This window comes from Oryx dammah, unplaced genomic scaffold (assembly GCF_014754425.2).
Source record: "Oryx dammah isolate SB20612 unplaced genomic scaffold, SCBI_Odam_1.1 HiC_scaffold_25, whole genome shotgun sequence".
Lineage (NCBI taxonomy): Eukaryota > Metazoa > Chordata > Mammalia > Artiodactyla > Bovidae > Oryx > Oryx dammah.
This window is the reverse complement of record NW_024070209.1, coordinates 104,943,579-104,967,971: the sequence shown is the minus strand read 5'-3', so window position 1 is coordinate 104,967,971 and position 24,393 is coordinate 104,943,579. Positions and strand designations below refer to the sequence as shown.

Genomic DNA, 24,393 nt, shown 5'->3' with positions numbered 1-24,393 from the left:
CGTGGGCTTCCCCATGGAGGCCCTGCAGGAGAGCCCGTGGGGCTGGCTGGTGGGCCGGGAACCCTGCCCAGGGCTCCATCCCGTGAGCAGCTGAGGTCGCCGCTTCACTGTCCTTTTCACCAGTCTTGTCAGCAGGCAGTCACGTCTCACAGCACTTTTGCTCACCTTTCTCTGGGTGTCAGTGAAGCCAAGCAGCCTTTCTTGTGCTTGCTCGCTGCCTGTGCCCCTGTGAAGGGCCCCGGGCGGAAAGCCACAGTTCTGACCCTGGCCTCGGAAGGCCCACTGGGCTGGCACAGTTGGTCTTGCCACACAGACGCTGCTTTATTTTCTGCTGAGACGCAGAACTGCATGGACCTTTAGCTCTTAGTTGCTTGAGAATTGATCTTGCCTTGGAAACCTCGCAGAAATCTCCTCAGTTCCACTGAGTTGGCTGTTGGTTCTTGGGGTCTCCTTTGCGGACAAACCGTCTGTAGACGGGATAGCTCCATCCCTTCCTGCCCAGTCTTTCCGGGTCTCATTTCTGTCCCGCATCCTCTCACAGCAGTCAAGGCCTCCGTGGTGGGGCTGAACAGAGGGAACTGTGGCCGGCTGTCTCAGTTCTGACTTAACAGGGGCTGTTTCTCCATGACATGTGGTGGCCAGGCCCCCACACCACGATGCAGGCTCCACGTCTGCTGCGTATCTTGTGAAAGAAGCTGAATTCCACCTGACGCTGCCTCTGCAGCCGTTGAGGCCGCCCCTGTGATCTGTGCGCGTGATGAGCCTCTTCAGTTTGGAGCCAGCCTTGCGTCCCCGTTGCACCCAGCCTGCCAGCGTGTCCCGTGGCTGGACCTGTCTTCAGGACCATTCTGACACAGGATTTCTCCTGCTCACCGTCTTCTCTTCTGCTTCGTAAACAAGCTGGGGAGTTTTCCCTCCTCTGCTTTCTACCACTTTGAGTGATATTTGGATTTTTCTCTCAGACACTGGCTGAGTTCCTGCAAGGCCACCTTAGCCTTGTGTTTTGGACGGAGGAATCTAGGAGTTTCTGATTCTTTTTATTTAATTCAATAGTTTCAGGACTGCTTAGCCGACTGCGTCTTCTTGAGTCCCTCGGCACGCCGTGCCTTCCTCTGGAGTGTGCCCCTTTCGCTCAGTGCTCCGGGGGTGAGGCAGGTCTCGCTGCCTGTGAAGCTCCGCAGGGCCTCGCCGCGATCAGCCTCACTCTGATTGCTGTTCACTTGTGCCTCACCTGTTTCCTGATCCTACAGAGTGCTTGTCAATTGAATAAGTCCCTTCAGATAACTGGTATTTGGCTTTGTTGATCCTTTCTGTTGCATTTTTGTGTGTGTTTAATCTCATTAATTTCTCTTTTTATCTTTATAGTTTCCTTCCTTTTGCTTACTTGGGGTTATTTCCAAGAGGAGTGCTTAGCTCTTTAATTTTCAGCCTCTTAAATCTTACGATGTAAACATTCAGGACAGTAACTTTTTCTTGAAGTAATATTTTCACTGCATGCCATCCATTTTGATATGTAGTATTTTCATTACTTTTTAGTGCTAATAATTTTTGAGTTTTGAATTTGAGTTCAAATTACTTATTTGAAAGGCTGTTTTTCAGTTTCAGAAAGTTTGGAGTTTCGGAGCTTTTTAGCATCTTTTACAAATCGATTTCTAACCTAAGTGAATTGTAGTCTATATACTGCCGATTTAGACGTTTGTGAGGACTAGCTTTGTAGCCAAACAGATGATGCTTTTTATAAATGTTTCACGTGGACTTTAAAAGGCCACAGCCTCTTCCAGTCACATTCACGTCCCACTCTTGCTTTGGCACGCTCAGTAGGTCAAGCTTACTCAATATTTCCTCAAATCATCTGTATCTTATTTTGTTGTTTTTCTGCCCACTTCTATCCATGACCAAGAGAGCTGTACTGAAGTCTCCAGTGGACACTGGGCTTTTCAGCTTCTCCTTGTGGTTATGTCAGCATTTGCTTTACCTGTTCGAAAGTTGTTGTTAGTTGCATATGCACACAGCTTTTAGAACGCTTATACCTCCCTGTTGAGTGAAATGTTTTATGAGATGAACCTCTGGCTCTACTAACAGCCTTTGCCATAAGATCTATCTGAACTAATACCATTCCTCCAGCATGCTTTGGTTAGTATTTGTGTGTCATTTTCTCAGCCTTTTGCTTTCAACCTTCCTTTGCTCTTGTTTCTGGTTTTTAAAAGATCTAGTCTGACAGTCTTTGGTTTCCAGCCTATTAGTTTCATCCATTTACATTTGTTGTAATCACTCACTTGTGTTTAGCTGTAATACACTAATTTGTTCTCTCTCTCCTGCTTTTTCTGTTCTTTTTTCTCCTTTGGTTCTTATATTATTTTCTCTTTTTCACCCTTGCTTCTATTTTTCCCTCTATTAATTTGAAAGTTATAAATCCTATTTCTGTTCTTTTAGGGGTTAGCCTGGAAATTTCAGCATGTATATTTGAGTTAACAATGTGTAAAGTTAAAATTAATCCAAAGATTTCAGATCATTTTAGGTTTCTCACCTGCTTTCCATCTTACTATTATTTTCCAACATTTCTAACACATTGTGGTTTTTCTTAGTTTTGCAAATTAGACGTCACATTCTTTATATTCTTAGAGTCTATGAAGCGTGGACATGTATAGGCACTCTGAGAAAAGGCAAACCTTTTTATTAAAGGGATTTCCTTTGCTATGACCTTTCGCTGGGGCCGCTTTTCCTTGAAAATTCGGTTTCCTCTCTCTGCTGAAAGAGCGTGTTGCTGGGTCTGTGACTGTGGCCTGACAGGACTCTGAGAAGAGCCCTCTGCTCTTGCCATTGCTGTCGGACAGCTGCCCCCCGTCCTGTCGCTCCTGGTTTTATTCTTGACTGCCCTCTTGTCTGGATCTGTCTCCATATTCACCTCAATTATGTGTGAGTGTTTTCAGCTCTGTTTTTATTCATCACATAGATGTGTATTTGTTTCCACTACAAAGTAACCACTTGCTTCGTTGCTTTTTCTCTTCTTTGTGGTAGAATATATGCAGCAGAAGGTTGGTCATCGTAACCACACGTAAGTGCACAGCTCAGCGACATCAAGAGTGTGCACAGTGTGTGTAACCATTGCCACTATCTGTTTCCAGAACTGTTCATCTCAGACCAAACTTCTATATGCAGTAAATAATCATTCTCCATTTACCCCTCCCCCAGCCCCTGGTAACTGCTGTTTCACCTTCTTTCTCTATGAATTTAACCCCTCTAGGGACCTCACTCAAGTAGACTCATACAACATTTATCCTTTTGTGTCTGGCTAATTTCACTGAGCAGAATGTCTTCGAAGGCCATCCATGCTGTAGCCTGTCTCAGGTTTTGCTTCCTTTTTAAATCTGAATAAGTTCCATTGTGCGTGCGTGTGTGTGTGTGTGACCTGCTGATGAACACTCGGGTTGCTTCCATTTGGCTATTGTGAATAGTGCGCCTGCTGTCTACTGGGATGAGCAAGCATCTGTTCACACTTCTGCGTCCAGCTCGTTTGGATCTGTACCTGGCAGTGAAATTGCTAGATCGTACGGTAATTCTGTGTCTAATCTTTCGAGAAACTGCAGCGCTGTTTTACATGGCCGTCGCGCCACCTTACCCACCAGCAATGCATAAGGTTCCAGATTTCTGTACATTCTCCTCAACACTTATTTTCCTTTTTAAAAATAAAAACCACCCTAACAGATGTGAAGTGATCCCCAGGGTATCACGTTTCCCTGAGGACTCAGGTTGAGCATCCTTCCATGGGCGTACTGGTCATTTGTGTGTCCTCTCTGGAGAAGGGTATTTTCTCCAGAGAAGAAGAAGGGCAAGGTCCCTTGCCCACATATTAACTGGTTTATCTGCTCTTCCTGCCACTGAGTTGTGGGAGTTGTTTATAGATTCTAGATGTTAATCCCTGATCGGATATAGATTTGCGAACGTTTCTTCTGTGGGTTGTTTTTTCACTTTCTTGGCAGTGTCCTGGGATGCACAAAAGGTTTTTAACTTTCACAAAGTCCAACTTATTTTTAATTGTGTTGTCTTTGCTTTCAGTGCCACAGCCAAGAAATTGTTGCCAAATACAACGTCATGACTATCCCTGGCGTTTCCTTCCCAGAGTTGCAGTGTTCAGCTCTCACGCTAGTGAGCTGGCCCCTCACACTCTCCAGAGATAACACACGAAAAGGAACCAAACTGGACACGTCACAGCTATCACCTCATTGATAGGCACTGTGCCCTCGTGGCTTGCAGGGTGGATCCTGAGCCCTTTTGACGTGACCCTTATAGACTCTGATAACTTCTTTGCCGTCTCATCTAAAGAGATGCTCCAGCTCCTCAGATCTAGAATCAGCTGCTCCTCCGAAACTCCCCGGTTCCTTTTAGCACGAGCCCTGTCTAGGAATCGGCCTGCGTGAGGGTGCTCAGAGCGGCAGGGCTGGCTCTCGTTTCCAGGCCTTTGTGGTGGGCCGGGGATGAAGTGCCTCTAAGTGTATGTATGTAGCACCCATTAAGGGAGCCAAGAAGACCCCCTGGAGAAGGGAATGGCCACCCACCCAGTGCTCTTCCCTGGAGAATCCCTGGACGGAGGACCCTGGCGGGCTGCAGTCCATGGGGTTGCAAAGAGTCGGACATGACTGAGTGACTAACGAAACATCCATCCAACACCCATCCGAAGTTTTCCATTCAGATCGAGGGTTTATTGTGTGATCTGCTTAATTCTCCCCCAGGTCTCCTTTCTCTGAGCTGAAAAACCCTACCACCACACCAGCAGGGCCCATCTGGCTCGCGTCACGGTCCACAGACGGTTCACAACAGCCATGGTGGTGTGCCCATCGCCGGCGGGCTATCGCGGCAGGGTGTTTTCCAGTTTGGTCTGTAGCCCCAGAGTCGCCTGGTCAGTTCACTGTGGCTTCGTGGCATTTGGAGTATTTCTCTATTTGTGGTTCATGTGTCTCATCTCTTTTGGGTTTATAGAGATGGCTCTTTAAATTTAATTTTGCTGGTGATTCTGTTTGCATGCCCCTAAGGCCAAATCAATCGCAGCACGCGGTGCCCAGGCCCAGGCTGCAAGAGCCCGGTGGCTCCGACGGTGAGGAGCCTGCCCGATCCCCAGGTGGGGAAGACCCCCTGGAGAAGGAAGTGGCTGCCCACTCCGGTATTCTTGCCTGGACCAGAACTCCAGGGACAGAGGAGCCCAGTGGGCTGCAGTCCATGGGGTCACAAAGAGTCGATCACCATTGTGCCACTAACACGCCCACTTTCTGTTCCTTTCAGAGGCGGGAGAGGCATGAAGGGGGCGGTGGCGAAGGTTGGGGCAGGGGGGCCTGCAGCCTCACCTGCTGACTTTTCCTCCTGTGCAGGTTGCCAGGCAGGAGGGGAGGGTCATCCTGACCTCGGGGCTGCCATACCACAAGGTGAGGACCCGCCGGCCCAGGCTTCCCCCCACCCCACCCCCGCCCAGGGCAGACTTGGACGCTCCAGGCTCACCTCAGCTGGGGGGTAGGGCCTAGCTTCCGCCCCGCGCGAAGCCTGCTTCTGCCCACAGCTCCGGGCCCAGGTCGGGGCTGGGCGCTGCCTGGCAGTGGACTGCTCCCTCAAGGCCCAGCAGCAGGCGAAGGCCATCCTCAGGCGTTTCAACGTGCGTGTCACCCCCGCGGACATCTTCAGTCGCTGCCAGGTAGGTGCCGCGTGCCCCCGGCTGGGCGAGGGGCCGGTGTGTGCGGCCCAGGCTCTGTGACTGGCGAGACCCCGCGTGTGACCGGGCCTTGGCTTTCTGCTCGGCGGAGCAGTAGCCCGATTTGTGCATTTCTTCCCAACGCCTTCCTCGGGAGGAGGGAAGGTGCATGTGTGGTGAAGACCCCAGGGCGTCGGGGGAGCCTGCGGGCATTTTTACCAGCTTTTCAGAACCTGTGCCGGTGCGTCGTCTTGAGAAAACGGAGTTGGGGTGCTGGGAGGACACCCCACTGGCACCCAAAGGAGGGTGGAGCCTTCAGACCCGTGAGGGTGGTCGCTGCCCTTTGCAGGAAGAGTCCGGGCCGCATCCCGGCACCGCTTCCCTGCCCCAGTGGGGGCCCCGTGGAGGGGCCAGGCTGCAGGACACCCCAGGGGTGGCGTGGGGCCAGTTCAAAGGAAGGGGGCAGAGCTGCACCCTGGTGGGGGGGGGCAGCAGGTGCCCCCGGGATAGGAGACGGCCCTGGGGGCAGCAGCCCAAGGGAGGCGCTGGCTGACCCGGCTGCTGTGGACGGGACAGAGCTGAAGCGTCCTCACCCCGAGTGGGGAGGTGGGGGGCCTGCAGTCGGTGGTGTATCTGCCCAGGTGAGCAGTGGCAGCAGCCGGGGGGCGAAGGGGGTGCAGAGGGTCCAGGACACGCCTCAGGGTGGGGCCAGGATCCCGGGCTTGCAGCTGAGGCCCAGGCCGTCGGCAGGGCAGGTCTTGGGTCTGGGCTCTCAGGAGGCTGGTCTACAGGGTGGGCCAGGCGCACCAGGCTTTCCGGGTGGGCACTGGGGAAGGGGTCTTCCTGCCTGGCTGGGGTCCTGCCAGCAGCGTTCCTGTGTGGTAGGTGTGCGTCCCACATGTGGTCAGCGGGCAGTGAGGACAGAGGAGGGCCGCCACGGGGCTGCTGGCAGGGGGCGGGCACCAGGCAGAGACCGTGCGCCCGTTGCTGGCTGCAGCCCAGGAGGGAGGCGGGCTATCGGCCCCCCGGTGGGGCTTCGTCGGGAGGGGTCCCCTGCAGAGCCTCTGAGGCCCAGGGCTGTCCAGCAGCCTCCAGTGGGGCTCAGCTGCTGAGGAAGGTGGGCTGAGTGCACCCCAGGGCAGGACCCCCACCCGGTGGCAGACCGCTGTCCAGGGGCGCCGCAGCCGTGCGCCGGGACCCCAGGAGGCAGGCGCGGCCACACGCAAAGAAGGGTCCCTGAGAGCTAGGGTGCTTGAATCCGCATGCAGGCTGTCAGCACGTGGGCGTCGGGGGCCACGCCAGCGGCTCCCACCACGGTCCTCGGCGGCGCCCAGTGCCCGTGAGTGGAGAATGCTCCCCTGCTGACGGGCAATGCCTGCCCCAGGGCAGGGCGCCTCAGGCCACGCACCCCACCTCCCCCGCCCAGAGCCCCCTAGCCATGACACTCCCAGCCTCACCCAGGAGCTCACCCTAGCACGGTGGCTGGTAATGGCTTACCTTCCCGGCCCAGCTCAGTGGCCTCCCCACTCCGTCTGAGCTCACTCCCAGTGCCTGAGCTGGCTGGCCTCAGGGCCTCCCCCAAGTGGACAGGGAAGCCCAGGCTGTATGGATGCCCCAAGTTGATGGCCCGAGGCACAGTGACCCCTGGTTCCATGCGACTGCGGACCCTGCCCTGCCTGAGGCCACAGCCCCGGCCTGCGTGGCCCGTGAGCCCAGGTGGGCATCAGAGGGCACTGGCCACTGGCCAGCAGAGAGCCGCACGCATAGGACTGACTGAGGGGGCACCTCCGTGTGGTTCTCGGCCAGCAGGGTCCCATCCTGTGCCCCCGGGGCCCGAGCTCCCTGGACGCTGGCTCAGAGCCACCACCACCCCTGCCCAGACCAGAGCTTGGCCGCCTCCCTGGAGAGCTCCCGCCGCCAGGCTGAGTTTCCATTTTCTTTTCCTTCCTTCTGCTATTTTGGTGCTGTTCCCAGAGGGAAAACCCACTGGACACACGAACCGTTCCCAGAGCCCGCCGGCCGCTCTTGGGGCTGCACATCGGGGTATGCGGCAGGAGCAAGTGGGGCTGGAGGGGTCAGTGGGCCCGGCCACACAGAGGCGGCCCCTGGCAGGGGGGGGGGGCAGCCCTCCCACCCCAGGTCCCAGAGGGCGAGGGGCGCTGGATCCCTCCAGCAGGGCAGGGTCATGACCCCTGGAGCTGGTGACTAGGGCCTGGGACCGTCCATCAGGAACGTCCGCCAGGAGGACGCTCCCAGTGCCGTCCACCCTGGGAAAGGATCTTATCAGAGAAATTTAAGCTTAAAAAAGTCCCAGAGCAGGAACCCAGGCCCGGTCAGGCATAACGTCTGTTTTACCATCCCTGCAGCCCCCTCTTCTGTGGTGGGCAATGGGCTATGCCCCTATGAGGGGTGTCCTGGGGGTCAGTGACCTTGGCCCCGGAAATGGCCTCTGGGAGGACAGTCACCCCATCTCAGGGGGGTGCTCTCTGCAGAGGGTCTCCTTAGGGGTGGGGCTGGGGGAGGAGTCTGCAGCCAGGGGCGGGGCCTTGGGGCGGGGCCTCAGGGGTGGGTTCATGGCCCCGGAGCCCGGAGCCCGGAGCTGGGCAGAGGCCATGGGAGGGAGGAGGGTGCTGCCCGGGCTGATGTCTGGTGGGGAGGCGGCTGAGCGAGGGCTCTCAGGGCCTGAGCACGCGAGGGGGCCCTGGGCCAGCGGCCCCCAGAGCCCGCACCACACCTGGGAGGCCCGCAGTGACGGAGGCCTGGAGTCTGGACACAGAGGCCAGCGGGTCACCGGCGCCCAGCCATCCCCAGGCGTGGAGACCCTCCCTGTGTCCTGAGGGGCAGCAACAGACGTGGGGACAGACAGGAAGAGGCGGCAGCCCTGACCCCGCCCCCCGCCCCCACCGCCTTTGTGCTCTTCGGCCCCCAGCCCCGTTCCCACACTCGGTGCCCCTGGGGTCACGCAGGCACAAAGGCTGCGGAAGGAGGGGCCTGTCACAGGCCTCCAGGGCCGGGGGGGCCGCCAGGCCCAGCGTGCCCCCAGACTCGGGATGCCAGCCCGGGTGCGGGGCCGTTGGCAAGCTCAGCACAGCCCCCCAAGGCGGCACTCGGGTGGGCCCCGCAGATCGCCCCAGGCCTCCCCACGGCCTACAGGGCCCCCTTCTCGACGCACTCCTCCCCTTCTGGGAACGCCCCGGGTCCACTGGAGCCCCGCCTGGGTCCCAGCACTTGGCTCTTGGGGGACCTGGGGACCTGGACCCCCATGGCCCGGGACCCCGCTCCTGGTGGCCCACTTCTTCAGGAAGGCCCCGTGGCTGGCATGACAGCGACGCCCACGCCCCTGCCCTGAAGCGGGCTGCCTCAGGTGCCGGCCGGCCGGCAGTCTGTCAGCGTACCTGCTCCACGTGGACCTCACGTCCTCCCGCGGGGCTCCCAGGGCCCTGTGTTGTCCAAGACATGTGAGGAGGCCCCTGGAGTGGCCAGGGCGGGGGGCCCGGCTCAGTGCCCGGGAGGACCCTGGCCCAGCTCACTGGAGGTGCCCACCGAGCACCCACCTCCTGGCTCCGTTTGTCCTGGGGCCCCTCCTCTCTGGACCTCGGTCCTGACCATGTGCTCCTGAGACGGGCTCCCACCCCCTGTCTGGGGTCCCCCCGGGATGCACCTCCTGGACGCTGACAGGTGTTCACTCTAAGCGGAAGTTTTGCTGTGGTCACGCGGGGTCTCCGTTGCCGTGCACAGAGCCTGCTCCTAAACGGGGGTCCTCGGCTTCTGTCTCGTTGAGGAGCACAGTGTCTGGGCATGCAGGCTAAAGTGGTTGTGCTGCGTGGGCTCCGTGGTCCCGAGGCATGCAGGATCTTCCCAGACCAGGGACTGGACTGGTACGACTCTGTGCCCTTGGAGTTCTGGCTTTAAGCGGGTCGGCCCTTTTTGAAAGTGAACATCTGGGGCTTCCCTGGAGGCCCAGATGGTAAACAGTCCGCCTGCAATGCAGGAGACCCGGGTTCAGTCCCTGGGTCAGGAAGTTCATCCCCTAGAAAAGGGAGAGGCTGCCCACTCCAGCGTCTTGCCTTGAGAACGCCCTGGACAGTGGGGCCTGGCAGTCTGCAGTCCGTCGGGTCGCAAAGAATTGGACACGACTGAGCGACTAACGCTTGCATTTCCCTTGCTTTGCAAGGCAGGTTCTTTACCACTGGACCACCAGGGAAGCCCCCAGAGGGTCACTGTTTAAAAGGGCCAACCCACTTAACGTGGGCACTCCGAGGGCACAGCCTCACCTGACGGAGGACGGGTGTGTAGCCCAGACGGGCCCAGTGCCTGGGCTGCCCGGCTCCGGGTACACAGACCCGCGGGGTGGACACGGTCCACAGCCATGACCACTGGCCGCCGCCAGGCCAGCGTGACGTGGGCCTGAGGGGAGCTGGTGTGGGTGGGAGAGGACAGGCCTCTGGGAGCCGCCTGGTACCCTTGGCTCCATCCTCAGGCCCGGGGTCAGTAAGGCACCTTGGGCAGCAAGAGGGCACCCGAGAGTCTGGGGGCTCCTGTTCCTCTGCACCCTCCCCCAGCCCACGTCACTGCCTGAGCCAGCCACGGAGCCAGCAGGAGCCACTGGCCGGATGTGTCAGGGTGTCAGGCCCTTAGTCGTGACTGACTCTTTGTGATCCACAGACTGCAGCCCACCAGGCTCCTCTGTCCGTGGAAATTTCCAGGCAAGAACACTGGAGTGGGTTGCCATGCCTTTCCCCAGGGGGTCTTCCCCACCCAGGGACTAAACCCAGGTCTCCTGCACTCCAGGCAGATTCTTTACCACCTGAGCCACCAGGGAACCCCAAACACGTCAAATGCCAGCTCTAAACCCACCGCTCAGTGAGCTCAAGAGAAACAAACAGGGAGGGCAGGGCACTGAGGACCTGCCTTCCTCAGGGTGAGGAGCACACGGGCCCAACTGGAGCAGCAGGGCCCATCTCAGTGTGAGGGTCCCCCACGGCCGGGCTGGCGGGAGGGTGGGAGACACCCTCCCCCAGAGGCCAGACTTCACAGCTCAGGAGCCAGAGCCCGTGAGCGCAGGCCTCGGGGTCTGCAGGGGGTGGCTCGTCGCCAGCAGCCCTGTGTGTCCACTCGCTGCCCACGGCTGCTCCTGCAGGGGACCCACCCCCCCCCCCCGCTGCTGGGGCTAGTGCCAGAGAGGGCCGGACGGCCCCAGGGGCCTGGCCACTGTCCCCTCAGCCCTGGATGGAGCAGGCAGGACAGACGCGGGGCCTTGGAGTGTGCAGCCTGGTCGGGTGCGGGAGGGTCCTCGGGGTGACAGAGTGGGGCCTGCCAGGCGGTGACGAGTCTGTCCATGTGCTAACAGGGTAGCGGCCGTTGACTAGATGGCCCGTGCAGGGGGCACCCGCGGGTGGGCAGGCGCCAGGAAAGGCACGCGTCACCCCACCCTACCTGGCCACCTTTCCCTCCCTGGACACACAGAGTAGTTGGGGGGAGGGGACCCCCTTCCTGCCCCCTCCCAGGCAGCCCCTCCACGCACCCACCACCCTGAGCAGGGCCAGTCATCGGAGGCACATCTGGGGCGAGGGGGGCCCCGAAGGTCTCCAAGGGAGCCAGGATGGCTGGTGGGGTCTTGACCTGGGTGGGTGGGGGCCTTGGTGAGCCCACAGCCCACCCGGAGCGAGGAGCCTCAGGAGAGGGTGGGCAGTGGGCGGGGGAAGGTGCACTGTTGGGGTCCCTCCGAGAAGTGGAGGAGCTGGGCTGGGCAGAGCAGTTGGTGGTGGAAAGGGGTCCTCTCCGGCTCGGCCTGACTCAGTCGCCCTGGGAGGGGCAGGAGGGGCAGGACCAGGGACCCCCAGCTACCCGGCTCCTGCCAGCTGACCTCACTGGATCCCACGTGTCACCCCAGCTGTGGGTGCACCTGAGCAGGTGCTCTGTCCACCGGGCCTGCCAAGCCTCAGTTTAGATGCCCCCTCCTCCAGGAAGTCTTCCAGGCCCCCAGCACAGTTCCTGGAGTACCACCAGCCTTTGGAGGAGGACTCTGGGGCGCCCCCTCCTTGGTCTGTGGGTGACAGGCCCCCCCCCCCACTGTCTGAGGGCCAGGCCCTACTTGCCTGTGGCGGGGGCACACGGGGGCGGCCCCTCCCCGACTTCCCCAGCCTGCACCCCTCTCCCGCCGGCTGGCGCCCGCCCCCTCCCACACAGCCCTGGGCGGCTGGGGTCCCCCGCCCCACCTCACCCCGCCGGCGCGGGAAGGCGGGCGGGCGGCCGTTTGCTTTTGAATCCGGGCCGGGCGCCCTGAGTGGCCCTTTCAAAGGCCGGCGGGGGCGGGGGCCGTTCCCAGGCGCGCCCCGCCCCCCGCGCCGCCCCTCCGCCCGCTTTCCCACGCGCCCGCCGCCGGCGGTTCTCACGGCCGCGCCCCTCCCCCGTCTGGGAACTGCCCGCGCCTGCCGCGCCGGGGGTGCCGGGGAGCCCCGGGAAAGGGGTGCCACCCGGGCTCTTGGGGACGGCGAAGGGGCACGGCCGCCCGGGGGACCTCTGGGAGGGGTCGCCTGGGGGTTTGCTGAGGGAGGGGTCTCCTGTGCTCCCAGTGGGGTCCCGGGGGGGGGCCTAGGGGCGCATAGTGGCCCAGTGGAGTAACCGGGAGCCGTGGGAGGGGCTGTGTGCCGCCTCGGGAGTTGCTCGGGTGGGGTCCCAAGGACCTGCCGCCCAGGGTAGACTGAGGAGGCCCCAGGGGTCGGGAACCGCCCCAGGACCCGAGTCCCGCCGCATTCTCTGACCCAGACTGTATTTGAGTGAACCTGGGGCCTGTGGCTGCCCACCCGCCCTGGCCTCAGAGACACTGGCGGTCCTGGCCATGCCTGCCTGGCCCCTGGGAACAGTAAGCTCTGCGATGCCCCTTCCCTGCGTGGGGGCCCCCGGCTTGGGAGCAGGTCCCGGGCAGCCCTCATTGCTGCTGCCCCTCCTAAGGGCCCGGGCGGCTGGTCGCTGGACTTGGCGAAGGCAAGGACAGAGCCTGTGGACGGGAGCAGCCAGCACACTCCCACCAGCGGTCTGAGACCCGCGTGCTGGCCCCTGCAGGACAGGGGCTGCGACCGTCCACTGTGAGGGGCCAGGGGGACTTCACCACCCATCTGGGCCATGCTCACAGCCCTCTGCCTGCCTGGGTGGACACCTGCATCCAGGTGAATGGACGTGGGGTCTTCTCCTGGCGGCCTGAGCTGTCAGCCCGCTGTCCCCACACAGTGGACCTGGGCTGGGACTGCGGCTGGGAGAGGAGGGGACGGCTTGAGAGGATCAAGGCACCAGGGGGGTGAGGAGGGACCCCAACCGCAGCCAGAGCCTCAGGGCGGGGCTCAGACCCACCCCGGCCCCGGGCCGGGGGTGGGCGGGGCAACACTGGCCAGGCTGCCCCTCAGTGCAGGCTGCTTCTCGGACCCATGCTTATCTTCCGCGGCACCAGACGTGCTTTCCTCTCATTGTCCCCAGTGCCCGTCCCCTCCCCATCCGCCTGCAGAGGCAGCGCTCCCATCACGGCTCCTCCCACCCCACAGTGGAGGCCCGGGACACACCTCTGCACCCCGCGTGTGCGTGTGCATGCACAGGAGGGCACCTCCACTCCTGCAGACTCGTGTCTTCTCCTGACACACAGACACAGGTGCACACACGCACACAGGGACACGCCCAGACATGCCTGCACACACAAGTGCACACGGGGACACATGCGCGCACAGACACGCCCAGACATGCGTGCACACAGGAACACGTGCACACAGGGACACACACACAGACACATGCACACACAAGGACACACGTGCACACAGACACGCCCAGACATGCGTGCACACAAGGACACGTGCACACAGGGACACACAGACACATTAACACACGTGCATACACGGACACAGACATGTGCACATGGGGACACATGTGCACACACACACGGACACGCACAGACACACGTGCACACACAAGGACACATGCACACAGGGACACACACACAGGGACACACAAGGACACACACGTGCACACACAGACACACACAGCCGCACTGAGGCGGGTGCTCTTGCAACCCGAGGACCTGGGTGCTTCCAAGGCACCCTCGTGCAGAGAGGGATCCACACGCCAGCCCAGAGCTAGCCCCATCGGGGTCTCCGGGGCCCCAAGCCGGCTCTTCCCCCTGGGGTGCCGACAGCGCCGGAGGCTGGTCCCCCACCGCCCCGCCTGCAGCCCCACAAAGCGGCCAGGCCATGGCCGGGTGAGGGAGGGGCCGGGCCTGTGGGAACTGACCTCCCTGGGCCGGGGGACAGGGCAGGCATGGAGCAGCCCCGCGGGGCTGCCAGCCTGGGTCTCCAGCAACGGGGACAGAGGCGCCGGCGGGGGGCTGGAGCCTGCTTTATGGATCAGAGAGCCCTGGCTGGGGTTTCAGACCTCCCCAAGCAGGCCCCACCCCAACCCCACACCTCCTGGGAGGCCTGGGCTGGGCCCTGCTGCCCCCACGTGTTGTGGTGGGGAAGGGGTCGCCCCCCCCCCCACCTCCAGCACCTGAGGGCTCAGCCGGGGTGGTGGAGGGGCAGCAGGTTTCCCAGCCCCCAGCCTGGGGCCAGGGCTGGTCTGGAAGGAGGCGAGCAGCTCTGCCTGGGCACTCGAAGCTGACAGATGACCCGGGGCCCCTCCAGAGCCGCCGGACAGCGTGGGAGAGCGAGGTGGAGGGCAGACCCAGACAACGCCTAATCGCTTCCTCCGTCACCGCCAGTCCATCCACGGGGTGTCAGGCCCGCCCCCCCCCCAGGGGTCTTTCTTACCAGCCCTTTGTCCCTGAGCCCAGCACCATTTGTTGGGGCGGCTCTTGGGGGTCGTGGTGCACAAACCGGCCCAGGGGGGCCTCTGGACCCAGCGGTCTCAGGACCTCAGGCAAGGATGGGGGGTGGGGGAAGCTTGCAGGGGCCAAATGGGGCCCAGAGCCTGGGAACACACCGGTGTCCTGCGGCTGAGGCCTGCTGCGGCCCCAGGCCTCTGGCACGAGTGGGAGGCCCCCCGCCCCACGGGTGCCCTTCTTGCCGCAGGGTTGTGCGAAGGTGATGTTTATTTTTTCTGCTTTTTTACACTTTGTTGTAAATTTGCTCTAAATAAGTACGGTGCGGGCATTATTCTAGAGCATGTCATAGCTTCTCAGCCCAAGCCCCCATCTTCCCTGCCTGTGGGGCCTCCAGGGCCTGGGTACCAGACTGACCACATCTCCCATCCTGGAGGGCCTGGCTCCCGCTGGGGGTGGGCAGCGAGGCCCGTGGGGGTCGCCAGGGCACTGGCCCACCGGGAGCGCAGTCCCAGCTTGCCGCTGGCAGGGCAGGGTGCCTTACCCAGGTTCTCGGAAGTGGATCCCTCCACTAGGCTCCCAGCCTGCGGTCCTGCCCCCTCAGGAGCGCTGGTTCTGTCTCACGCCCTGTGCCCTGGTGGCCCCCATGTGGCCCGCTCAAGCCCCCGACTTGGCCCAGGACTGGTGGAGGCCTAAGGGTGTTCACAGGCAGTTTGCACCAGGCTGTGTGCAGCCCGTGGGCAGAGCATGGGTGAGGGGAAGGCCACTGGCACCCGGGCCTGGCCTTCCCGCTGGCCTCTGCGGCCCGGCCAGGCCCACAGTGGCAGCCCTTCCCCAGTCCTGACCCCAGCGCACCAGCCGTCCCCGCCCGGCAGCACAGCACACAACCGTGGGCCCTGGCGTGTGTGCGCCCAGGGCTGGTGGGAGCAGACGTGCCTGGAGACTCGCGACTCGGGGCAAACCCAGGGCCTCCCTCTCGGCAGGCGCTGCCGGATGCAGTTGCTGCCCCGGCCGCCGCGGCCGGGACTCCTGGGCACGGAGCTGAGAGCAGGCTGCTCGCGGACGGGCTCGCAGCACTTCTCCAGCCGCCCCTCCCCAGCTCTCTGTCTCAGAGGCTCACAGACATGCCAGGCCATCACAGGCAGGGACGCCTCCCAAGGACGTGGCCGGAGTAGCCCCTCGCCGCCCTCCTAGGGCTGTGGAGGGCGGGCTGCCCAGCACACCTGCCTGGCTTTGGGTCCTGGGCCGGGCCCTGCTGGCGGCCTCACCCCGGGGAGGCAGCCGCCCTGACGGTGGGCGCCTAGGAGGGCCTTAGTCCTGCCCGGAGTCGGGCAGCTCAGTAGGCATGAGCTCCAGACAGCCTGAGCGCCGTGGGAGCCAGGCCCAGGCGGACCCCGGGACAGGGGAGTCAGGAGCCTGCCCACCCCTCCTGCCCCCTCTCACCCGCCCGACCAGGCTCTGGGGGTGCAGGTCCGCCCTGCCCTCAGGCCCCCAGCCTGGGTGGGGTCTCGGACACCTCCAGGGACCCAGGAGACCACACTGTCCAGGGCACCCACAGCCCCCTGCTGGTGTTTGACCAGATCCGCTGACGTCCGAGCCTGGGGTCTGCACAGCCCCTGCAGGGAGTGGGCCCAGCTCAGACACCATTTGCCCACGCCTGCACAGCGGGCTGAGGCCCCTGCCAGATGGGCGTGCCCGCCCAGTGGATGGGTGACTGTGAGAAGGTTCCTCAGCCCCTGGGAGGCTCCTTCAGAACAGGGGTCCCCCTCCCCCATGGGGCAAGGGGACGGGCCATCAGCCCCTGACTGGGTGGGCGCTCAGCCCCCAGCTCCGCTCTGGGTGCCAGGCAAGGGTGGCTGGATCCTGCGGGGGACAGGAGATGGACAGGGAGGCCCTGAGTACGGGCCCTCCTACAGACGGGGACCGCAAGACGGGGCGGGCAGGCGGCTCGGAACCGGCTCTTCCAGCTGGGCGTGGCGGTGGGGGCAGGGGTGACCGCCGGGCCCGGCCGTGGGCAGCGGCCGTGGGAAAGCCGGCACCGGCGCTTCCCGAGGGTGGGGCAGGCCTCGTGGGGCACCGGGCGTTTGTCTGTGCGTGACTCAGCGTGAGCTGGCACCCCGCCCCGGCTGTGCACCACCGGGTCCTGGGAAGACCGCAGACCCCATCAGAGGACCCCGCCCCATCGGGCTCCCGTACCTGCTGGTGCTAACCCTCTGGGGGCCCCGGGCAGCAGCCCAGCCCAGAGACCAGCTGGTCCGCCTCTTTCCTGGCTGGGCCTGGAGTGCCCACGGACCTGACATGCAGCCGGGGCCCCGCCCACGCTTCTGCCCAGTCACCCCTGGTACCTGCAACCAAAAGGGAGAAGCATCCAGGTGTCTTCGTGTGCCGGAGTCTGGCCAGGGGAGGGGAGGCCCTTCCGGGGGCTCTGGGAAATCGGCCCTGCCCACCCGGCACCTGCCCACCCGGCACCTGCCCACCCCTGGCTGTGATGCTGGAGGCCCAGCTCCATGATGAAAGGCTTAGGGGGAAAGAGGGCCTGTGTGGGCAGGACCCCCCACCCAGTGGCTCCAGGGGCCCCCACCGCTGCCCGCCCCAGGCACTCCACCTCCAGGGCCCTGACAGGGCTCACCAGGTGAGGGGGTTGCCAGGAGCCCTCCCGTGGACCAGCTCACCCCCTGGCTGACAGGGCGCCTTTGTGTGCCCGTCTAGGAGCCGGTGAGTCCCCCGCCCCCCTGCCACCCTGCTCTCCTGCTTGGCCCACCTTGCCTGCCCTTGGGAATCCTGTCTAGATCCCTGCCAGGCAGTGGCCGTAATGAAGTGATGGAGTAGCCGCTTCGGGAAGCCCATCCCACTCCTGGGATGGTGAGGTCGGGGGTGCTGAGCCAAGCTCTTCACGGGAGCTCACTGCATGTCCTAGACCAGGACCCTGCATGGCTGGGCTCCTGCCCTGCACGTACTCTGTGCCCAGCAGGCTCCAGATGGTGCCAGCCCCCAGGGGCAGGCAGGGCCAGGTGTCACAGAAGCATGGACACCGGAATGGTCCTGGCTTGCTCCAAAGTGGGCTGAGGAGTCAGAGCAACTATAGGGCCGCCCCCCTTAACTTTCTAATGCTGGGCCTCCGTCCCTCACCAGTATTGAGCCATCAGGGGCCCAGGCTTGGCTCTGGGGTTGGGGAGGACCGCTGGTTGGTGGCAGAGTCCTGCAGGGCTCAGGAGTTGGAAGAGGCCACCCAAGGCTGGCTTGGAGCCCATGCAGTGGGGGAGGGCTCCCCAGAGGTGGTGTGCCCCACGTCCTGCGGCGAGAGGAAGGGAGATGTCGTGTGTCTGTGAAACCCCCTGGGCTGGGCCGGAACCACAGGGCGTACAGGGCTAGGGGCGGAGGGGCTACAAGAATGCCCCGCGGCCCCAGCGCCTCCTCTGCCCCCCAGGCCTGCAACTGTGACCAGTACCTGAAGGTCTCCAAGGACGTGCTGAAGCAGCTGGTGTGGCTCAGTGTCCACCTGGGAGGCCCTGGTGCTGCCAGTGAGTGGGGCTGTGTGGGGTCTGTGGGCGGCAGTCCTGCCGCTGGGTGCTCCTGGGGTTGACCCACTTGGGCCACCAGGGTGGTGCCCACGGGCGGGGGGGCGCCAGGAAGGGGACTGGGGCCTCTGGCCCATGGGACCTGCATGCGCAGGCCCCCAGGGCCTCTGGGGTCGTGTCCCCTACCTTCTCCCCAGTGGGCCCTGCTCAGTCACCCTGCCACACTCATGGAGTGTACCTGCACACATGCACCTTTCAGGCAAAGACACACTCAGCAGCACACACACACTCACGCCTGCCTGTGCATGCTCACGCCTGCCTGTGCACGCTCGGCCACGTGCACGTGCCTGTCCGCCTGCCTGCTCTTGTACCACGGGCCTCGCCGAGCAGCAGTCTGAACATTGGGGAACCTGGGTGCCCGGAAAGGCGGGCGAGCCCCGGGTGTCTGGATCAGGGGCCCAGCCTCAGCTTCCCTACGTGGAGGGCAGGCGAGAACGGAAGAAGGGCCTCTTGGGACAGCCTGAGGAGGGAGCCTGAGCTCAGGGCCCCTCTGGACAGTTGGTGCCCCCGGGTGCCGTCTTCTCTGCCGGCCGCTCCTGCCCTGCCCATATCCCTCGAAGTTTCAGGGCCACCCACACAGTGGATGAGCGCTGGTGATGGCTGGTGTCCAGCCCTGGGCAGCTCTCTGCTCTCTGCAGAGTGGCTGCAGCTTACTTGAGGCGGGGGGAGGGGCAGGGCATGAGCAGTGGCCCCCGTAGGGGGCCCCCAACACCCCGACTGGAGGTTCACCCTGGCGGGCAGCATCCCTCGGGCTGTCAGCTGAGGCCTGAGGTCGTGGCCTTGCTGGGCCCCATGGAGGCAGCAGGACTGGGGCGGGGGGCCACCTCCATTCAGACTCCGGCTGCGGTTAATCTGGAGCCATCTGCAGGGTGATGTTTGCCGAGCAAATTACCAGGGTCAGCGGGCCTGGGCCGCTTCTCCCACCTGCTGGCCAGTGCCCTCTGCGGGGGTGGGGCCTCCCGTGGGGTCTCTCCTGCACCTTGAGCCCCCGAGGTCCCCTGGGCCTCTGCCCACCCCACCCTGCCCCATGCTGGTTGGTTGCGAAATGCGCTCCTTGGCAGTGGGCTTATCTGCTCATCGCCACGGATGGGCCGCCCCCGCCCCACCCGGCCCGCGGCTCTCAGGCCCCCAAGTGCCCTAATCAGCCGATCTTGTGCCCAGAACTTGTTTCCCAAGGACCTTTGAGCCCCAAGAATGTCCCAAGGTGTGAACTCCCGTGGGAGGGAACTGGGCTGGCACAGAGCATCCTGGCCCCCTGCCCTTTGCCCTCTCCCTGCAGGGGCGGGGGCTGAGCACTCGGAGGTGCCTTGTGGGTGCTGGGGCCATCCGCCTTCCCTGGGACTGACCCTGATGTCCTTGATTGGCAGGCACTGAGGGCCCCCACAGCGATGGTGAGCAGGAATCAGGTGAGCCCTGGGGCCACCCACCAGGGACACAGGGACCCCGGCATCTGGAGCCCCAGGATGGGGGAGAGGGGATGGGCCTGTGCCCCATGGGGAGGGCAGTGCCAGGGAGGGCCAGGAAGGAAGAGGCCAGTCCCCCGTGACCCAGAGGGTTCCCAGTAGGAGAGGCAGGGGGTGGGCGAAGAGAGTGGGATGGGGGCCGCCTGCCTGAGGGCGAGGCTCAGGGTGGCCGCTTCCATGTCCAGGCTCAGCCCCGGAGGAGGCCCCCGGGGGCTGCTCCTATGACCCCCCTTGCCGCTGGCTGGAGGACGCGGACCTGCAGACCCGCGTGCCGGCCACACTGGCCAACGGCACCCAGCTGCAGCTGGCGGGCGTCCCGGCAGGCGTGCTTCGGCGGCCTGGGCTGCGGCATTTCTACTGCTGCACCGGCTGCGGCAAAGTCTTCTGGGAAGGTTCCCACCTGGCCCGAGTCACCAGCAACTTCCAAGAGGTCCTGGAGGGCGCCCCCCGCCCAGCCAGCGGCCCCTCCTGAGAGCGCGGCCCGGGCCGCCTGGAGTAAACACGCAGAAGCTGCACAGGTGGTGGCCGCGGGCTCCTTCCTCTGGTCTCCGCTCACCCCCGCCCCGCGCTCGCCAGCCCCTCGCAGCCTGAGCGCTGGACCCAGGTGGCCCCCCAAACCTGCTGGAGCTCAGTGGGTGGGAGGTGGGGGTCCCCCCACTGCACTGTGACCGTTCCTGTCACCCCCTCCACCACGCACCCCCCAGGATGAGGGCCAGGCCCCCAGGTCCCGGGACAGGGTCTTCCCCGGTTTCCCCCAGCGAAGCCGGCTGTGGGGCTCCCCTGGGTCTTCAGACTCCAGCGAGCACAGGAGGGGGTCCTGGGGGACAGACAGGCCCCCGCCCAGCCAGGCCGTGACCCCGCGGGGCCTCAGCCGTCGGGCTGGGCAGCCCCCACTCGGGTCTTTGCCGTGTAGAAGGCCCTGAACACGCATGCGCCGGAACCTCGTCATCACAAGGCAGAAAGTACCTGCCCTCTTGCCCAGGGAGACACAGGCTCAGACCCCGCGCTAATCCCCTGGGGGCCCGGGGTGGGCATCCAGGGGGGGCTCCTGCAAGCAGCAGGCCTGGGACCAGACCACCGCCTGCCCTCGCCTGCCTCCCGCTGGCTCAGCCCCAGGAATGCGCACCCACCCTGGCCCACATCCCTTTCCTGTCCTTCCTGCCCAGAGCGGAAACCAGCGCAGATTTGGCTGCCGGGCTGGCCGTCTGCACCCTCTGCCCCGCCCCGTGTTCCTGACCACGCCGGGGACGGCTGTGGCCTCTGAGCCCCCTGGAGGGTAGCCCCCAGTGTACCACGGACCCACTCAGCCCCCCAGCAGCGCTGGGCCTCGCTGGGCCAGGGCACACTCCACAGACGGGACAGCCCACCCAGGGGCGAGAGCAGCGTGCGGGGCCCCGCTGCCCACCTGGCTCTCATCTCCCCTGAGGTCACGGGGCCTGGGCTGGACATGGGTGCCAGGGTGAACGGGCCCCCACGGGGGCAGGGACCCTCTGCAGCTGGGGTCCTGCTTCCAGGAGCAGGACCTCCGGCCCCATGTCCTGTCCTGGGACAGCGGCCTCGACCACTCCTCCCCGGCAGGATTAAGAGGAAGCGGCAGGGGGGAGGGGGTGTCCCAGCCAGCTGCGTCCTGGGGACTCTGCCCTGACTCGCAGCCCCGGACTCAGGGCTGGGCCATGTCCCTCCAGGCCCTCAGGCGCGTCTGCCCCAGCCCCGCTCAGCGCTCCACGGAGAGAACAGGACAGCTGAGCAGGACCCAGTCCTCAGGCCGCACGGCCCCACTGGGCCTGCCTCCCGCCTCCCACCCTCTGCTGGCAGGCTGGCTGCGTCCGTCGGTCGGTCCGTCCGTGTGGGGACTCATAGGCTCACTGCTAGCCCGTCCAAGCCCCGGCCCTCGGCCTGCAGGAAGCATCGTCCACGCCCTGTGACCGGCCGGGCCCACTTTGGGCCAGGGGTCAGGCGCCGGGCCGGCAGGGTGGGCTGCGCCCGGGTGCCGGGCCGCGGGGCCTGCCTGCCGTGGTTCCTGCCCCGGCTCCTTCCTCCGCGGCCGCCGGCCGGGGCTGGTGTTTGTTATTTGATCTCTAGCCTCGCACCCTTCTTCCAGGTGTCTGGGCTGCTGGGAAGAAACGCTCTCCTCTTTCCCACGCTCCCCGACACATTTTAATGAATTAGCTGGAGGCCCCGCCCCGCGGCCCGAGGCCCGCTCAGCCTCCCTCCCCTGCCGAGCGCATTAAGGTGGCCGCGGCCTCCGGGCTCCGGCCAGCGTCCCTTCCGCACGGTCCTCCCCACCGCCCCAGCCAGCCCTCCCCAGCCGAGGGGCTTCCCGGCACCCACTGTTCTGAGCCTCTAAAGGAAGGAGGCCGCCCTCTCCAACCCTGGACTCCTTCTGGGGTCACAACCCCGGGCCAGCTCCCAAGAGGACGTCGGTCCAGCCTTATGGTCAGCGTTGGGCCTGTCACCCCAGATCCAAGGTTGAGGGCTTCTCCTTCCCAGCCAGTGAGCCCCTTGCCTATTTGTGGAAGTGACGACATCACCAAGGAATGCAGTGGACGTTGGGGGCTTCTCCGAGCCCCAGGACAGGGCCTGGCGGGGTCCCCAGCCCCCGCCTCCCCGCCCAGGAACAAACGTCCTCCTTTTGGACCCGTCCTTCAGCAAACATCAGGAAGTGCTTCCGGGAGCCAGCGCCCCCACGCCCCTCTCAGGTCCTGTCCTCGGACGGGGCCGCTCTGGGCACATGGTGTGTGGACCACAGCCACCCCGGGCACAGTTCCCCTCTGCCACGGAGAAGCAGGAGCTAGGGCTCCCCGCGGACAGGGTGGCCCTCACCCCGGCCCCACAGATGAGCAGAGGGCTGGGGGCCGTGTGAGCGTAGGGCTACACCTGTCTGACCCACGCTGAGGCCGGGGCGGGCGGGGGGCCTCTGGCAGAGACCTCAGGTTGGGCTCCGGTGGCCTCTCGGGCCACACCGTCCCTGCCCAGGGGCACCGAGCTGACAATTTCATGCCCCGAGGTGGTGGCCTCACGTTCCCACACTGAGCTCACAGGGCCCCTTTGTCTGCCGCCCGCTGCGGGTGTCAATGGGACTTTTCTCCCAGGCTCTGCTCCCGGGCCCAGCGGGGTCTCCAGACGCTCTTCTCCAGGCCAGGGGGGCCTGAGCCCCCCACCTGGGTGGGGCCTCGCTCTGTGAACCCACCACCTTCTGGGGATGGGCCTGGGCACAGCCGAGCCCGGCAGATACACAAAAAAAACACAGACGCAACCAGCAGGAAGTCCTGCCTGCAGAGTGGTGGCCCCTCCGTGCTGCTCCAGGGAGCGGGTGCAGGATGGCTGGGGTCCCCTGCAGGTCTCGGCTCGACACAGGGTCACCCCCCCCACACTCCGGAGGCGAACATGGGCCTGAGTACACAGAGCCCAGTGCCTCCCTCCCAACCACAGCTTGTCTCTGGGGCTGGTGGGGAGGGCAGCAGAAAGTGGACAGGGACCCCCACTCTCAAGGTGGTCAGCTCAGCAGCCATTGGCCCCAGGCCCCCTTAGTGGGCCCAGGGACGTGTGTCTGCAGGATAAGTGGGCAAAGGAGGGGCTCCCCAAAGCAGCAGCACCCCAGTCACGCCAGGGCCAAGCTGAGCACAGGGCCTGGGCCGGGTCTGTGCTCAGCTCGGGGCATAACCACCTGTGTAGTGGGGAGCAGGGCTGAGCAGAGGGGCCAGACCACCAGCCTCAGGAAGAGAGCAGAGCACGGGGCCTGGGTGGCTCTGGCCACCAGAAAGACCCCAGGCAGGGGCAGCCGCCTCACCCACATGGGTCTCCAGGCCTAGGGGACATAGGACAACACCCACCGAGTTCATCACCAAACAGGGCCTAACAGGGTGGTCTCCCCAGCTGACTCCCGGGAATCCCAAGTGGCCTCTGAAGGAATTCCAGTGGCTGCGGAAGCACCATTGCCCCAGGCCGACTGCTCTGAGATTCATTCCTCCTTAATTTCCAACGACCACAGCAGAGCTATAAACTGTGAAATTCTAATGAGGAAATTTGGCGGCAGTGTTAGTGTCTGTCAATAAAAGGCGGGTTTACTGTTTGGAAGTGAGTCATTTCAGAGTTCGCTTTCAGCGCAGCATTGGCACCTTACCTGGGGCTGCTCACCTGGCCAGGCCTCACCCGGCCCCGTTCCTGCCGATGGGGAGTCTAGCTGACTGCCAGGCCAACCCCAGCCCCGGGGCCACAGACCCTTTTCTTCTGGGGCGAGGCTGAGAAAACCTCAGGGCCTGGCTCCTCTCGCCAGTCAAGTTAGGGAGCTAATGGGGTGACCGAGGCCCCCAGGGGAACGGTTCTCCAGCGGAAAGGCCCCGCGTGGCTGAGGTCACAGTCCCGAGGTGTCCTGGAGTTGTCTCCCTCGGGGAAATGTGTCCTACGGGCCGAGCTGGGCAGGTCTCATCCCTGCGAACGCCTGGGGTGCTGGGGATGTGGAGGGTCCGCGGCTAGCACTCCAGGAGCGGGGAGCGAGATTGGGGGTCTCTACCCGAGCCCTGCGCTTCCCCCCGCCGAAGTCTGAGATGCCAGCAAAGACCCAACCAGAGGAGGCGGCCCTCGCGCCCCTCGGGGTCGCGCTCGGCCCCGGGCTGGGCCTGGTCTGTTCGCGCACGGACCTTGGAATTCCCCGGGTGGCTAGAGGGAGCGTGGGAGGGGCGGCGGCGGAGACGCGGACCCCCGCCCACCCGCGGCCACCTGGCTCCCAGCCCCGCGCCGCCGGCGGCCAGCGCCCCCTGCCGCGCGGCCGCCCCGCCGGACACGCCCCTCGCGGCCCCGCCCCACGCGGGCGCTGCCCAATGGGCGGGCGGCGGGCGCGCGCGTCACGGGCGCCCATTGTCATGCAAATATAAA

General features: G+C 64.0%; 1 protein-coding gene across 1 annotated transcript in view; it reads left to right on the top strand.

Moving 5' to 3' along the window:
* Nucleotides 1–20,035, top strand: part of EXD3 (exonuclease 3'-5' domain containing 3) — a 68,492-nt gene extending 48,457 nt beyond the window's left edge. The window contains exons 19-23 of the mRNA XM_040225650.1: nt 5,364–5,417; nt 5,549–5,680; nt 17,905–17,998; nt 19,423–19,461; nt 19,704–20,035. Of these exons, the coding sequence (XP_040081584.1) occupies nt 5,364–5,417; nt 5,549–5,680; nt 17,905–17,998; nt 19,423–19,461; nt 19,704–19,990 (606 nt within the window). The 3' untranslated portion in view covers nt 19,991–20,035. The remainder of the gene's footprint in view (nt 1–5,363; nt 5,418–5,548; nt 5,681–17,904; nt 17,999–19,422; nt 19,462–19,703) is intronic.
* The last annotated feature ends 4,358 nt before the right edge of the window (nt 20,036–24,393 follow it).